The sequence below is a fragment of the Dreissena polymorpha genome, chromosome 5 (assembly GCF_020536995.1).
Source record: "Dreissena polymorpha isolate Duluth1 chromosome 5, UMN_Dpol_1.0, whole genome shotgun sequence".
Taxonomy (NCBI): domain Eukaryota; kingdom Metazoa; phylum Mollusca; class Bivalvia; order Myida; family Dreissenidae; genus Dreissena; species Dreissena polymorpha.
Genome location: NC_068359.1, coordinates 81,755,403 through 81,773,672, shown reverse-complemented (window position 1 = coordinate 81,773,672; position 18,270 = coordinate 81,755,403). Strand labels below are relative to the sequence as shown.

General features: G+C 33.8%; 1 protein-coding gene across 1 annotated transcript in view; it reads right to left on the bottom strand.

The window, feature by feature from the left end:
• LOC127881081 (deleted in malignant brain tumors 1 protein-like) overlaps positions 1 to 18,270 on the bottom strand; it is a 77,525-nt gene that overhangs the window by 38,853 nt on the left and 20,402 nt on the right. The window contains 9 exon segments of the mRNA XM_052428706.1: positions 2,638 to 2,822; positions 3,623 to 3,729; positions 3,731 to 3,765; positions 8,324 to 8,508; positions 9,432 to 9,573; positions 11,818 to 11,990; positions 12,276 to 12,441; positions 16,613 to 16,797; positions 17,658 to 17,805. Of these exon segments, the coding sequence (XP_052284666.1) occupies positions 2,638 to 2,822; positions 3,623 to 3,729; positions 3,731 to 3,765; positions 8,324 to 8,508; positions 9,432 to 9,573; positions 11,818 to 11,990; positions 12,276 to 12,441; positions 16,613 to 16,797; positions 17,658 to 17,805 (1,326 nt within the window).

Genomic DNA, 18,270 nt, shown 5'->3' with positions numbered 1-18,270 from the left:
CTTATTCATTTTTCAATCCGAATAAGGAACTAGGTTATCATTAAATGAAACATAGTAGAAATGTACTGCACTTAATGATTTTGATACCCAACCTAAATTTACAATGAGTTTCATTGATGTATTGGTCTCTTTGGTTCAGTTTAATAGTTTTTATAGTATGACAATGGCCGTTCCTTATTCGATTTCAATAAGGAATAAGGAACCAGTTCCTTATTTCTTGTTCAATCCGATTAAGGAACAAGGTTATCATTAAATGAAACATAGTAGAGATGTACTGCAATTGATGTTGTTCATACCCAACCTAAATTTATAAAGATTTTCATTGATTTATTAGGTCTCCTTGGTTCATTGTAATAGTTTGTTAAGTATGAAAAAGCCAGTTCCTTATTCGATTTGAATAAGGAATAAGGAACCAGTTTCTTATGCCTTATTCGCTAATCGCACGGATTAATGGAACTGTATTATTATTAAATAATACTAGGTAGAAATATATTGCAATACATATTTTTAACTTCGAACCTACATAAACCATGATTTTCATCGAACATTTTATATTATTCGGTTAATTTTAATTGATGTTTAAGAAAGGCAATACCATTGTTTAATTATCCTCTTCATAATACTTGTTTTCAGCGTGTATAGTGACATATAATATAAAAAGAAATCTTACATAATACGCCCATATAACATAATCGTGCTTAAATAAGCCACACTACATCTTAAATATAACATATCCGAAAGTGATTGTACGAAATACTGGCTTCCGAATAAGGAACTAACTTTTCGCCAATTCCTTATTCAGAGACCATAATTTCGGATATTTAAATCCGGATCATTCTAGAATAGCACAGCTATATATTCGTTATTATTGGCTATTTTTAATGTATGATTTTTTAATGTATATGTCTGATAAAGTTCTTGAAGTTTTTTCTGACCCATTTCTTTTTCATTGATTTGTGAATATGCCCTTAAAAATGAAGTAAACTCGAATAGCGTTTGGTGATATTCATGTTGTATACATTTAAAATACAAACACATGACACACGTCCAAATGCTACTAATGCAAATTGCTTTTTTTATCTATGAGTCCAAATGTAAATTTTGGCTTTAAAATCGAGCACAGAGTATTATTTTTTGGCTATGTGAATGTGCCCATTACTTGCACAAAAAGAGGCTTAACAAATTACTGTGAATAAGATCGTTATCATGACCTAGTCCGGAATCAACGTAAAAGCTAAGGTCGATGTTCTCCAAAACAGGTGTAGGCGTTGGCATTGTGGTGATGAACTTAACAAAAATCACATTGTATGCACTTTAAATTGCACGGCGCCACCTCCTTGTCTCGGATAAATCTAAAAAGTGAGTTTTTTATAAGTTTTTTTCCCATCATATTTTACGTATGTTGGAAACGTGCTGACCTTTACAAGTTGTGAAATGTTAAAGACGTTAACATAAAATCGATGTATTTTGCCTGTGTGACAAGCAGATTTCCACCCAATTATATCACTCATAACATCAAATAATTGCTTCAAACATGTATAAGTTTTTCGATGCACACAAAGATTGGCTTCTTGTCGATCTAATAGATAACTTGTTGTTGTTTTTTCCAAAAGAGATGGAGCCAACGCCGCCAAGGAGGTGGTGCTAATGACAGGAAATATATTTCTTAAAATTGAACAAAACATTTAAGTATTTTAAATGTACTAAATTTAATTTAATAAAACTTCACACGCACAAATATATAATTGTTTACTCCGCCAATTGATTTATACAAATTACTGTAATGAAACATTATTTTTACGGCTAATCTTAATGACCTTGAATATCTTGATATTTAAGTGAATTAAAGGCCCAATATTTTTTATTGGTGTAACCGTCTAATATATTATAATGTATATATAGTATTAAAATTTATAATGTCACTGTAAGAAAGTAATGACTTTATTTAATTACAATATTATGAAAAATTTTACCTCTAATTGTGACCTAGTCCTTTGAGTCAGATTCACGGGTCTTCCACGCAACACACTTTCTTCACAATGTGAACTTGTGTGGCAATTTTGTTCTTAAATAACATATTTCATTTGACCTTTGATCTTTAAGTATGATCTTGGCATTTGAGCTAAAATGTACGGTCTTCTCATAGTAAACGGGTACGGTATTTCAAGATAAATTATTAAGTTACAGTCCGGACACGATTTTTGTCTACTCATGCCCTCCAGAGTGGTTGAAAGGTCACTCATTTCAATGATAGTTTTAAAAAATTCAGTATTTTTATTTATAGTGCTCATGCGGATAACGGTACTGCAATAACATTGCATTTCTAATTATTGTCCAGCATCGATGAATAGAGTTTCAGTTAAAGCTCTTTATGGTTATAATACCATATATTAAACTAAGCACTTCTACTAAAGAAGCCTTATTTTAAACAAAAATTTAATATATACTTATTGAAATGTATTATTAATTTTAAATTATAATACCGCCTCAGTGGTATGCCCGTTTCTTAACGTAAGTAAAAAAATAAAGACAATACTCAAGAACATGATACATTTTATTCATGTGCTCATAACACCACCATACCTATCAAGAGAATAACAAGCAATGGTCAACATATACAACTTGACATTAACCTACCCGGAACGCACGCGACTCCCACATCTTCGGAATGAGTACAGTCGTTAACTCCCCAAGCGTTGTGTTGACATTGGTTGATATGTCTCTCGTTGCCATTGCATCGCACGTTATCAAGCCAAATTGTGCCTGTACCAGGGCCATAGTAGCTTACGGATCTAAAAAACGGTCTAGTCTGGGCTCCGGATCTAATAGACAAATTTAGGGTTACAAGTGAAATCACAGAATTAAATAATTAGCAAATCAGAATGCTAACACAGGATTCATATTTAGCACTTGATAATTTTAATTCAAATGTTATTCAACAGTTAATGTATAATCAAAATTTCGTAAGGTACGATCTAGGTTTAAATAGGTTGCATGATGCTAACACACATCCGAAAACTTCACGTGGGTTGGTGAATCGATCTGTTGTTTTATTTCTTTCTTACTTTTTTATATCCAAAATTTAATTGTATTCTGCTCAATTAAGATTTTAAAACATGATTTTACTCAACATCAAGTTTATTAAATAAATGATAATTCTAAAACCTGTCTTATTAAAAAAAAACGTTGTCAGAAACACACTTTATTTCAAACATATCAACTTCAGTAGCGTGATTCGACCGGTACTTGATTCCGCGAAATTTGAAAAATGACATTGGTAAAGCCAATTTCTGTGAGTTTTTCATTCACCAAATCTAAAGATCATATGAATATTTTGTTATGACAAAACAACATATTTTATATATACATCTCTATACTTTATTGTGCAGAATTCGGCTTGACCGGCAGACAATTTTTTTTTATTATAAAATTGTCTTAATTCTTCAACATCCAAACGAAACATGCATACCTTTTTGAATACTTAATTTCAAAGAAGCCATATGGAAATAGACTCAGAAATTTTTCATTGATTTTAACTCAAAAAGCTTTATCGACGACTCCTTAAAAATGGTTTTTGACTACACATCAAATAATAATTATGAACTACCACTACTTGTCTCACCCTGTCATGTTGAGCATGTTGCAGATAACAGCTGCGCTTTTATCGTCAAATTGATCATCGCACACGGTACCCCAGATCCCCTGCCTCAATATTTCGACCCGGCCTTCATTTGGCTGATGGACCCCCTACCAGACGCACACTTTCTGATAAGGTAAAAAAACACGTTCCTTTTCAAATAACAACTAACAATTTATTATGCTTGTTTGAGTTATTAATTAATAGCTACTTTACATATATATTCAGTAATTGTGTTTTCTTTGTTAGAAACATTTATAAGTATGTTTTCAATAAAATTAAGATAAAACATCCTGATATACTCTGTAAATGCACCATTTATATCATTATCACAAACACCTCTATCACCCTACAACAACATCATCATCATCCTTATTCTACTAACGGAAGCAGACGACACCAGCGAACTCGTTGTGATTGCAGTTTCAATTGCCTAATTTAATATAACCACACAACGCAACAATCGCTTTCAAGCAAAAGAGCGAGAAGAGAATTCGGTAGCGTCATTAGTGAGGTGTTCCGCATAAAATACTTGTGCTTCAAACCGTTTAAAAAATTATAACACATGTGTCATAACCGTTACGGACAATTGCGGCTTAGAATGATTATTCATTGTCGTCCAGATAATGTTCAAAACCGATCTATTAAATACGCCTTTGGTTTGCCCAAACTTCCGCATTGACATGTTACACCGGGTTGCCTACCCGAGCCTAGTGCAGATGGACCAACATAATACGCCACTGGAATAGATATGAGTTGATGGACTCTAACCGACTTTGTTCACGGGTATTTGGGATTTGGAAGTGTGATACAAACTGGTGAACGTGTTGAAAGAAATAATGGTCAATATTGGCGTAGTAGACGCTTACAATTCAAAATGAACGGTGAACTTCACCAACTTACGACATCAAAAAAATGTATTACATTGAGGTCGCCAACTGTCAAATTGAAGCTCTAACTGAGAACATGGCCTTAATTAAAACGAGAAATGTAATACGAAAAATACCGAACAATCGATAAAACCCAAAAGAATGTTCTTTACTAGTTCAAGGCAGAAACGTTTTTTTTTGTCATTTATTTGGTCAATCACGTGACCGGCCATTTTGGTCACTGATGCCGAGAATCATGGTCAATTAATGACCAAAATCTTAGTCACTGCCAATAATCTTGGTCACTGACCAATTTTGGTAAGATTTAAACAAAAAGTCAGAAAAGGAGTCAGTCGAGTTTTAGTCACGATCAAAGTTAATACCTCGAAGTCATTTATAACATCGGTTTCATAGTAATTATCTAGTTTCATAAACATGATACACGTTAAGTAACACTGATTTCGGAAGTTTTATAACACTTTTATTGTACTATTTACATAAATTGTGAAAGAACTTTATAATAATACCCAAATATATTTACCAGGAAGCTGGCGATTACAAGCATCTTACATTGTGTTTTTCTTGTACGTGTTTTTACACTGCAATTAATATTCTTCGTTTAAATAAATGATTGTTTTGAACGTTTATTTGAATATGATCATTTTTTTCAAAACAGATGAAACGCGTATTACACTCTATTAGTAGTTATTCGAAAGTTTTCAGTTCACCGCGTGTTAACCTCAAACAAGAGGTGCGTAACAATACTGATACATACTTTAGTTCCCTTTCCTCTAATACGCATAAAGTGAGCCCTTCTTCGAGCCTTTATAGACAGTGCCAATGATATAACGGCTCGTTTGAACATTATTTCGCAAATTGAGAAAATCATGAAAACACCGACCAATCTTGACTTTTTGTCAGATTATATTTGTTTTGCAATGTTATCGGCGAATTGAATGGCTCAATATAAAAATCGCTAGCTATTAACAGACAAATAAACGATTTAAAATGAATGAACCGTTCTAGAATGAAGAGCCCCATTCAATTTGGTCAACAGTTGAAGATACTAAGGAATGTACCTAAACTGCAAAGAAAAATAGAACTCTCAGGTTACAGATGAAAGCAGAATATTTAACAGCTAGAAATAACTTTGACAAACATTTCTTAGCGAAGAACGCGAGTATACAAAGGAGATTATGATAGAAATAAGGATCTTTAAATGTAACAATCCGAAGCAATTTTGAAAACGAATAAAATCATTGTGTGGTATCCGCAAAAAAACGGGGCAATATACGATGACCAAAACCCCTTGATCAAGCAATATGTCAAACATAATTTTAGACACTGTATAACTGTCAAGAAACTGCAAATGTTGATACTGAACACTTGCTTAAATCTACAAAAATCTACGCGAAAGCAACATGTGACCCCTTACACGAATCAAATTTGTACTCACAAGAAACATAAGTCTATAAGAGCTTGCAATAGTTGTACAAAAAATCAAATCGGAATCGGCAAATTTGTATAGACGCTATTCCTTATAATGCCTTTAACAACCCAGACCATCACCGCATTACATCAATTGTTCCAAATAAGGTTTGGCACAAGCATGATTCCATCTCTCCGGAGATAAGCCACTATACACTGTATTTTTGGACCTTAAAAACAGACAAGGTAATACCATTGTTCTTTAGAGGAATAAGCCTATTAATACGTGTATTTACTTTCAACGGCTTTTTAAAATAGACGGATATCGAACTACCTAATAAACAAAACTATCCTATTAGATGAGCGAAAAAAAAATCCGAGAAAATTATCTTGCGAAGGTCTTAATGTGGTATTTTAAAACAATTAAAACGTTCTCACTCAGATTTCGATTTAGCTATATAATTATTGACATGCTTCTGTAGATACTTATCCTCATATACACTTCTTTGACTGTACTTTTTGGCTAAAACAGGGTTGTTTATTCTCGACATTGATGTTCATTAAAATCAAAGCCCTATGCGGTAGCTTAGCCATTGTAGAAAGGCAGTTGTCGGTTCTTATTTACGCGCATATGTGTTTCTTTATCAGTGATTTGTGAATATGCCCTTAAATACGAAGTAAACTTGAATAGTCTTTGGTGATATTCATGTAGTATACATTTAAAATACAAACACATGACACATGTCCAAATACTACTAATGCAAACGTAAAATGCTTTGTGAAATTACTTTCGATTGTTTTATCTATGAGTCCAAATGTAAACTTTGGCTTTTAAATCGTGCAAAAAGTAATCTTTTTTGGCTATGTGAATTTGCTCATTACTATCACAAAAAGAGGCTTAACAAATTACTGTGAATACGATCGTTATCATGACCTAGTCCGGAATCAACGTAAAAGCTAAGGTCGATGTTCTCCAAAACAAGTGTGGGCGTTGGCATGTGGTGATGAACTTAACAAAAATCACATTGTATGTACATTTAAATGGCACGGCCGTTAATCAGGGGCGCCACCTCCTTGTCTCGGATAATTCTACAAAGTGAGTTAGTTTTTTGTAAGTTTTTTTTCCATCATATTTTACACATTTTGGAAATGTGATGACCTTTAAAAGTTATGACATGGTAAAGCCTTTAACATAAAATCGATGTATTTTGCCTGTGTGACGAGCAAATTATCACCCAATTATATCACTCATAACATCAAATAATTGCTTCGAACATGTATAAGTCTTTCGATGCACAAAAACATTGGCTTCTTGTCGATCAAATAGATAATTTGTTGTTGTTTTTTCCAAAAGAGATGGAGCCAACACCAAGGAGGTGGTGCTAATGACAGGAAATATATTTCTTAAAATTGAACAAAACATTAACTTATTTAAAATGTACTAAATTATATTTAATAAAACTTCACACGCACAAATTTATAATTGTTTACTCCGCCCATTTATTTATACAAATTACTGTAATGAAACATTCTTTTTTACTGCTAATTTTAATGACCTTGAATATCTTGATATTTAAGTGACTTAAAGGCCCAATGAGATGGTGTAACCGTCTAATATATTATTATGCATATATAGTATTACATTTATAATGTCACTGTAAGAAAGTAATTACTTTATTTACTTACAATATTATGAAAAATTTGACCTCTAATTGTGACCTAGTCCTTTGAGTCAGATTCATGGGTCTTCCACGTAACACACTTTCTTCACAATGTATAATTGTGTGGTAATTTTGTTCTTAAATAACATACTTCATTTGAACTTTGATCTTTAAGTATGATCTTGGCATTTGAGCCAAAATGTACGGTTATCTCATAGTAAACGGGTACGGTATTTCAAGATAAATTATTAAGTAACAGTCCGCACACGCTTTTTGCTACTCAAGTCTTCCATAGTTGTTGAAAGGTCACTCATTTCAATGATAGTTTCTCCAAAATTCAGTATTTTTGTTTATAGTGTTAATGCGGATAACGGCACTGCAATAACATTGCATTCCTCATTATTGTCCAACATCGATGAACAGAGTCTCTGTTAAAGCTCTTTATGATTATAATAACAAACATTGTATATTAAACTAAGCCATTTTACTAAAGAAGCCTGTATTTTAAACAAACATTTATTATAAACTTATTGAAATGCATCATTAATTCTAAATTATAATACCGCCTCAGTTGTCGCTATGTTCTTTTAGCACTACTTAACGTATGATAAAAAATAAAGACAATACACCAAACATGATACATTTTATTCATGTGCTCATAACAACACCATACCTATCAAGGGAAATACCAAACAATGGTCAACATATACAACTTGACATTAACCTACCCGGAACGCATGCGACTCCCACATCTTCGGAATGAGTACAGTCGTTAACTCCCCAAGCGTTGTGTTGACATAAATCAATATCTCTCTCGTTGCCATTGCATTGCACGTTATCCAGCCAAATTGTGCCTGTACCAGGGCCATAGAAGCCTCCGGATCTAAAGTACGCTCTAGACTGGGTTCCGTATCTAATTTAGGGTTAAAGTGAAATCACAGTATCAAATAATTAGCAAATCAGAATGCTTCAAAGGATTCATATTTAACGCTTGATAATTTTAATTCAAATGTTATTCAATAGTTAATGTACAATCAAAATTTCGTAAGGTACGATCTAGGTTTAAATAGGTTGCAAAATGCTAACACACGTCCGAAAACTTCGGGTAGATTGGTGAATCGATCTGTTGTTTTATTTCGTTTTAACTTTTTTATATCCAAAATTTAATTGTATTCTGCTCAATTAAGATTTTTAAACATGATATTTCTCAACATCAAGTCTATTTAAACAAATGATAATTCTAAAACTTTTCTTCTTCAAAATGCCAGGGAGGAACAATAGAATGATCAAACATGTAATACAGTGTAGCACCTGCTATTTCAAATTAGATTAGTTTTTATCTAAATCAAATTCAAAATATAGTATGATTTAACTGGCAAACAAATCATTAGAAAACCCCGTAGTCAGAAACACACTTTATTTAAAACATATCAACTTCGGTAGCATCATTCGACCAGTACTTGATTCCGCGAAATTTGTAAGATGACAGTGGTAATGCCAATTTCTGTGAGTTTTTCATTCACCAAATCTAAAGATCATATGTATATTTTGTTATGACAAAATAACATATTTTATGTCTATATCTCTATACTTTATTGTGAAGAATTCGGCTTGACCGGCAGACGACTTTATTTTATTATAAAATTGTCTTAAGTCTTCAACATCCAAACGAAACATGCATACTTTTTGAATACTTAATTTCGAAAGAAGCCACATAAAAACAGACTCAGACATTTTTCATTGATTTTAACTCAAAAAGCTTTATCGACGACTACTCAAAAAGGTTCTTGGGCTACACATCCAATAATAATTAAAAACTACCACTAATTGTCTCACCCGGTTATGTTGAGCATGTTGCAGATAACAGCTGCGCTTTTATCGTCAAAATCATCATCGCACACGGTACCCCAGACACCCTGCCTCAATATTTCGACCCGGCCTTCATTTGGCGATGGACCCCCTACCAGACGCACACTTTCTGATGGTTAAGGTAAAAAAAAACAATTTATTATGTTTATTTGAGTTACTAATATTAATAGCTACTTTACATTTTCAGTAATTGTGTTTTCTTTGTTATAAACATTTATAAGTATGTTTTCAATAAAATTAAGATAAAACATCCTGATATACTCTGTAAATGCACCATTACATCATTATCACAAACACCTCTATCACCCTACAACAAAATCATCATCATCGTCCTTATTCGACTCACGGAAGCAGACGACACCAGCGAACTCATTGTGATTGCAGTTTAAATTGCTTAATTTAGTATGACCACACAACGCAACAATCGCTTTCAAGCAAAGGAGCGGGAAGAGAACTCGGTAGCGTCATAAGTAAGGTGTTCCGCATAAAGTACTTGTGCTTCAAACCGTTTAAAAAATTATAACGCATGTGTCATAACCGTTACGGACAATTGCGCCTTAGAATGATTATTCATTGTCGTCCAGATAAACCGATCTATCAATTACGCCTTTGGTTTGCCCAAACTTCCGCATTGACATGTTACACCGGGTTGCCTACCCGAGCCTAGTGCAGATGGACCAACATAATACGCCACTGGAATTTATTTGAGCTGATGGACCCTAACCGACTTTGTTCACGGGTATTTGGGATTTGGAAGTGTGATACAAACTGGTGAAAGTGTTGAAAGAAATAATGGTCAATATTGGCGTAAATAATGGTCAATATTGGCATAGTAGACGCTTACAATTGCAAATGAACGGTGAACTTCACGAACTAACGACATCTCAAGAAAAAAATGCATAACATTGAGGTCGCCAAATATCAAGTTAAAGCCATAACTGAGAGCAAAGCCTTAATTAAAACGAGTAATGTAATACGAAAAAAACTTTAACATCGATAAAGCCCAAAAGAACGTTCTTTACTAGTTCAAGGCAGAAACGTTTTTTGTCATTTGTTTGGTCAATCACGTGACCGGCCAATTTTGGTCAATGATGCCCAGAATTATGGTCAACTAATGACCAAAATCTTAGTCACTGACAAAAATCTTGGGCACTGACCAATTTTGGTCACAGTAAGATTTAAACAAAAAGTCAGAATAGGAGTCAGTCGAGTTTTAGTCTCGATCAAAGTTTATACCTCGAAGTCATTTATCATATCGGTTTCATAGTAATTATCCAGTTTCATAAACATGATACACGTTAAGTAACACTTATTTCGGAAGTTTTTATAACTCTTTTATTGTACTTTTTACATAAATTGTGAACGAACACGAAACTGACTGGCTGTGCGTCACATGTGAATTCTGTATAAATAACACCCAAATATATTTACCGGGAAGCTGGCGATTACAAGCATCTTACATTGTGTTTTTCTTGTACGTATTTTTACACTGCAATTAACATTCTTCGTGTAAATAAATGATTGTTTTGAACGTTTATTTGTATATGGCCATTTTTAAAACATATGAATGGCGTACAACACTACATTAGTTAGTTTGAAAGTTTTCAGTTCATCGTGTGATGAAAAAAGTTAACCTCAAACCAGAGGTGCTTAACAGTATTGATACTTCGTCTAGCCTTTATAGACAGTGCAAATGATATTACGGCTCGTTTGAACATTATTCCGCAAATTGAGAAAATCACGAAAACACCAAACAATATTGACTTTTAATAAGATTATCTTTGTTTTGTTTTGCAATGTTATCGGCGAATTTGGAGGGAGACGTCCTGAAGCTCTTTATAAGGGTTGTTCATATGATTCATGAAATCCGTGTAATGTTCCTGAGATTTCGCATACCTTGCAAACGAATATTTCCTATTTGGAATCGACGGGCAATAAATCACTGAAACATAATTGCACTGGGACATCTACAGTATATGCATGCCACCCCATCGGGATGTAACAAATAAAATCCTTCGATTTCGGATCAGTACATTACACCTTGGGCAAAAACGAGTACCGGACGAATGGACAGTAAGACGGGCACAGATCTAGTATTATTGATAAAATTATGCTGAGTTATTAAATCATTCAATCATTCGAACTTAAATAAATCAAAATTAAAAATAAAACTACTGACAGAGCGGTAACTATTCATTACTCTCTTTCAGTGAGCATACAAATCTTATATTAAAGGAAATAAAGAAGAGTTCAGTACTTGATTTGTTTTCAAAATAAAGCAATATAATGGAGTACTGGGATTTGTTGAAAGCCAGGAGCTGGTTGCGGAGTATAAGCCTAAATGCTCGCCTACCTGTATTGCAGATTACCCCAACGTCCTCCGAATGGTCACAGTTATTGACTTCGAAGTCGTTGTGATAACAGTCAGCGATGGAACGCTCGTTTCCAAAGCACGTAATATCATCCAACCATATCGGGCCGCTTCCGGGACCGTATTTGCCCTGTTGAGCGACTTGGGCTGTTACACTGTGCAATCAAATAAAATATTCTATGACAGACACATTATTTAATTCTAACGATAACACAACGTTCGATGCTTTGAATGGTATTTGCCTTGGTGACCGGTTTTGAATTTTACAAAGTGCAACAAACACAATATTTTCACCTTACATGTGAAGAGTTTTGTTTACCAAGAGCTCTTTTTTTCCTCTTACTATATTCAACAAACAACAGACAATTGGATTCCACAAAAATCTGCTTGATGCCTTGAGACAAGCTGGAGACTTTTTACAAAATAATCTAACAACTTACTTAGCGAAACCGAGTGTTTTACAGACGATTTGTGCGGCGTTGTTATCGAACTTGTCATCGCAAACTGTCCCCCAAACGCCGCCGCGGTTGACCTCCAGTCGACCTTCATTGCTCCGCGTGCCGTTACGCAATCGATACTGAAGGTCGGTTTGATTAGTTGTAGCACCTTTAGAAAATACACAACGAGTGTTATAGGGGATATGTTTGAGCAATCTTATACTTAATTTGGTTAGTTGAATAAGACTATAAACTTTAATTAACTTATCAATTCGTTTTTGATTGCCAACACCAATCTTGAACGCGTCAAGGCTCGGTGTACTGTGTATGTGGCGAGAAAGTCGATCCGCTTGACGGATTTGAATACCGAAACTAATGATTTTTATTTTATGTTGTGCGCCGACGTAACATGTAACATACGTTATTAACCAGTCTATTTTGCATGCGGTTTAAACAAGAATAACTGTGAAGCGTATACACAAAACAAGCACAGTGCTTCACTACACCCTTTCTGCCTCTCTGCAGCTACTTGGAGCTGAAAAGAAGTTAAATATTAAAAACTTTATTTGAGAAGAAATGTACCAACAAGTGTATAAACGGGCTTAAAATTAAAGAACAAGATACTCCCACATAAACATATTGAAACTCAAACCTAGCCGAAATCCCATATATATACGGGGTATTAAATTATGAGAAGTTCGCAAAACACAAATGAACAAATCAACGTTTTTTTGCAAAATGCTATTGTAAGATCGTCTGATGAATGAAGAAAGCGTTCTCGGTATAAGATAAATTATGTCAATATTTTAATTTGTAATACAAGTGTCGATGTTATTATTGATTTATGGACACGGATTTTGTTTGCAACAAAATATCTTGCAGTGATGGAAATTTGCGATAATTATTGTTAAAATGTCCTTAAGATTGATTATGTTTCGGTGTGAACAAACCGTATCAAACAATTTCGAAACATATTTCCGTTGTAGGTATGTATGGATGTAATCACTTGGTTGGGGCATGCAGACTGCACTCTATCGGGCTTGGTTATGTTGCCCTTCACGACAATAATAACATATTCCTGGGTTTTATGGCATAGACATCATAGATGACCAATGCCTCTGGGTCTCCCTATCATTGGGTTAACATTGCATGATTTATGTACCATCGCTTAATGAATATAAAAACAGCACGGCAAAAACTTCCTGAAAATGTCTCAATCACGCTTTTGGCTAAAACATCAAAGACAAAGTAACGATGGAAGGAGCAATTACCGTACGAAGAACATTTAAATGAATCAAGTGAGAAAATATTTTTTCACGAAACAGATGCAACGGGCAAAAACACATATTTACCGCGATGTGTAAATTCAAAGCTGTGAATCTCATAAAGAACGATTTATAGAAGTGAACACAAGTGTTGTCTTTGAACTACCACACGGAGCTAATCTTAAGGTTGACGCTAACAGGTATCCCAGGCCAAAACTGCACTTTTCGGGAAACACTGAGACCAGCCGTCCGGGTATACTAATGTATGTGTTTGAAAACACAACGACTTCGTTGTGTTAGATTGATAACAGCGGTTGATATCCGTAACTAAGTTGTGTTCCCAATGCGTGTTAAAGGTGGACGGTTACTCGTAGTTTGGCTAGAACAGGTCAGACATTCAAGGAAATGCCCCTTAATCGACTTCGGGTGTCAACCCCTTCCTAAGTCAATCAATCGTGCAACGGATTACTTGGGATGCATTCGATCGTGCCATAAAACTATGCCTTACGTGTGTATATTGATTAACCCCAGGTGGGACAGTAGCACTTACTTTTTTTACTGTGAAGTTGATCATACTGGTGACATTATGCGACTAAATATATATTAATTGAAACATTTTAACAACTGAAATAATCTAAACATCACCAAAACTTTAATCTAGATATTATCCATTCATGTTATGGAATTTCTTTTCTTTGTGGTGCATTTCAGTGTTTTACAGTTTCTGCCAGCTTTGACACGACACGACACGACGAGCTTGCTATGACAATACCTCGGGTTTTCTCCGAAAACTGCCGAGCTAATAAAATCATTTGTGCAAAGCGAAACCTTGATAAGTACCTTTTCCGCAAAAAAAACGGGACAATCTACGATGACTAAAACCCTTTGTTCAAGCAATATGTCAAACATAATTTAAGACACTGTATAACTGTCAAGAAACTGCAAATGTTGATACTGAGCGCTTGCTTAAATCTACAAAGTTCTACGCGAAAGCAAGAAGTGACCCCTTATACGAATCAAATTTGTAAATTTTAGTAAATTAAGCAATTGCAATAGGGGATAAATTTAATCGTTTCAATGAGAAGCAATATCTTTTTATAACTTCTTGAATTTCGTTTTTTTTTGTATTAACACATTTGCTGTGGAGAACATATTTTGAGAGTGTTGAGAATTAAGCTATTGGATTTATTGAATATTACATATTTTTGATTTATATCGTGCACTATGTTTTTTTTCAGGTTATTGACTTCTTAATTGTTTTTGTTTCATATATTTACATATTTACATCAGTTTGTTTTTATATAGAATTTGTTCTGTATAGATTTCGTTTTAAGATTTTACGTTGAAAAATACAAATAAATATGAAAAAGGACCATTATCTATCAAATGAAAATCATGAGATGATTCATAAGTCGTGCAATGAAACCACCTCATGTCCTTAGATCCACCTCCTTTGCATTGGCTTCATCTCTTTTGGAAAAATACAAAATTATCTAATAGATCTGCAAGATGTCAATGTGTCTGTGCATTCAGCAACTCGTGCATGTCGTTCGCGAATGAATCGGGTGGAAATTTGCTCGTCACACTAGCACAATACATTGATTTGATTTAGAAAAAAAACTCCACCATGTCGCAACTTATAAAGGTCTTAAAGTTTCCAAATGGGTTTTGGTTGTATGTTTATGTACATTTTAGGATGAATAAATATTCGCTAAATCGCACTACATTGCCAGATTTTTTTTTCGAAATATGTTGGAAGAACATCTAAAACCTACTCACTCTGAAGAATTTACCGTGAAATTTCAAAACATACAGTCGTTAGTGCCACCTCTGAAATAGGATTAGCTCATTTATAAATGCATCGCAAAAAGAGGTGGCGCCCGTGATTAACGGCCGTGAATGGGCGATCTCAAAAGATGAACTTCGTATTCCATATAGAAGAAAGCGAGATCGAAATAAATGATGCATGATTATCTAAATATATCTTAAATCGATTAAAAAATCAAATAAACAATAATATTGTTTACACAATTAGCTGCATTTATTATCAAAGTATTTATAAAAAGGGAAAATATACTTCTCAAACATGAACAAATCATTAAAATATTTAAATGTACTAAATTTAATTTAATAAAACTTCACACGCACGATTTTATAATTGTGTACTCCACACATTAAGTTATACAAGTTAATGTAATGAATCATTCCTTTTTACTGCTAATTTTTAATGAATATCTTGATATTTAAGTGACTAAAAGGCTTAATGAGATGGTGTTACCGTCTTATATATTCTTATGTATATAAAGTGTTACATTTATTATGTCACTGAAAGAAAGTAATTGCTTTATTTACTTACAATATTATGAAAAGTTTGACCTCTAATTCTGACCTAGTCCTTTGAGTCAGATTCATGGGTCTTCCACGCAACACAATTTCTTCACAAGGTGAAATTGTGTGCTAATTTTGTTTTCAAATAACATAATTAAAAAAGGTATAGACTGCAAAAGCTTATTTCATTTGACCGTTGATTTCAAAGTACGATCTTGGCCTTTGAGCTTAAATGTACGGTCTTCTCATAGTAAACGGGTACGGTGTTTCAAGATAAATTATTAAGTTACAGTCCGGACAAGCTTTTTAGTCTACTCACGCCTTCAAGAGTGGTTGAAAGGCCACTCATTTCAATGATAAGTTTACAAAATTCAGTATTTTTATTTATAGTGCCCCTGTGGATAACGGTACTGCAATATCATTTCATTCCTAATTAATGTCCAACATCGATGAACAGCGTCTCTGTGAACGCTCATTATGATTATAATAATATATATCAAACAAAGCAATTTTACTTAGGAAGCTTGCATTTTAAACAAACATTTAATATATACTAATTGAAATATATTATTGATTTTAAATTATCATACTGCCTCGCTTTGCCCGTTTAGCACTCCTTAACGTAAGAAAAAAAATAAAGACAATACTCCGAACATGATACATTTTATTCATGTGCTCATAACACCACCATACCTATCAAGGGAATAACACGCAATGGTCAACATATACAACTTGACATTAACCTACCCGGAACGCACACGACTCCCACATCTTCGGAATGAGTACAGTCGTTAACTCCCCAAGCGTGGTGTTTACATTGATCAATATGTCTCTCGTTGCCAATGCATTGCACGTCATCCAGCCAAATTCTGCCGGTACCAAGGCCATAGTAGCCTCCGGATCTAAAATACGCTCTAGACTGGGCTCCGGATCTAATATACAAATTAAGGGTTAAAAGTGAAATCATAGAATCAAATAATTATCAAAGCAGAATGCTTACACAGGATTCATACTACACACTTGATAATTTTAATTCAAATGTAATTCAATAGTTAATCAATAATGTACAATTAAAACTTCGTAATTTACGATCTAGGTTTAAATAGGTTGCAAAATGCTAACACACATCCGAAAACTTCGGGTGGATTGGTGAAGTGATCTGTTGTTTTATTTCTTTCCAACTTTTTATATCCAACATTTAATTCTATTCTGCTCAATTTAGATTTTTAAATATGATATTACTCAACATCAAGTTTATTTAAATAAATGATAATTCTACAACTTTTCTTCTTCAAAATGCCAGGGACGAACAACATAACGATCAAATATGGAATACAGTGTAGCACCTACTATTTCAAATTAGATTAGTTTTTATCTAAATCAAATTCAAATATAGTATGATTTAACTGGCAAACAAATCATTAGAAAACCCCGTTGCCAGAAACACACTTTATTTCAAACATATCAACTTCAGTAGCGTCTTTAAATCGGTACTTGATTCCGCGAAATTTGTAAGATGACAATGGTAAAGCAAATTTCTGTGAGTTGTTCATTCAGCAAATCTAAAGATCATATGTATATTTTGTAATGACAAAAAATAACATATTTTATGTCAATATCTCTATAATTTATTGTGCAGAATTCGGCAGACGAGATTTTTTATTATAAAATGGTCTTAATTCTTCAACATCCAAACGAAACATGCATACCTTTTTGAATACTTAATTTCAAAGAAGCCATATGGAAATAGACTCATCAAATAATAATTATGAACTACCACTAATTGTCTCACCCTGTCATGTTGAGCATGTTGCAGATAACAGCTGCGCTTTTATCGTCAAAATGATCATCGCACACGGTACCCCAGATCCCCTGCCTCAATATTTCGACCCGGCCTTCATTTGGCGATGGACCCCCTACCAGACGCACACTTTCTGATGCTTAAGGTAAAAAAACACGTTCCTTTTCAAATAACAACTAACAATTAATTATGTTTGATTGAGTTATTAACTGACAGTTACTTTACATTTTCAGTATTTGTGTTTTCTTTGTTATAAACATTTATAAGTATGTTTTCAATAAAATGAAGATAAAACATCCTAATAAATACTTTATAAATGCACCATTACATCATTATCACAAACACCTCCATCACCCTCCAACAACATCATCATCATCGTCCTTTTCGACTCATTTTTTGCCTAATTTTATGACTACACAACGCAATAATCGCTTTCAAGCAAAGGAGCGGGAAGAGAACTCGGTAGTTAGGTGCACCGTATAAAATACTTGTGCTTCAAACCGTTTAAAAACTTTTATAACGCATGTGTCATTTCCGTTACGGACACTTGCGGCTAGAATGATTATTCGTCCAGATACTATTCAAATCCGATCTATCAAATACG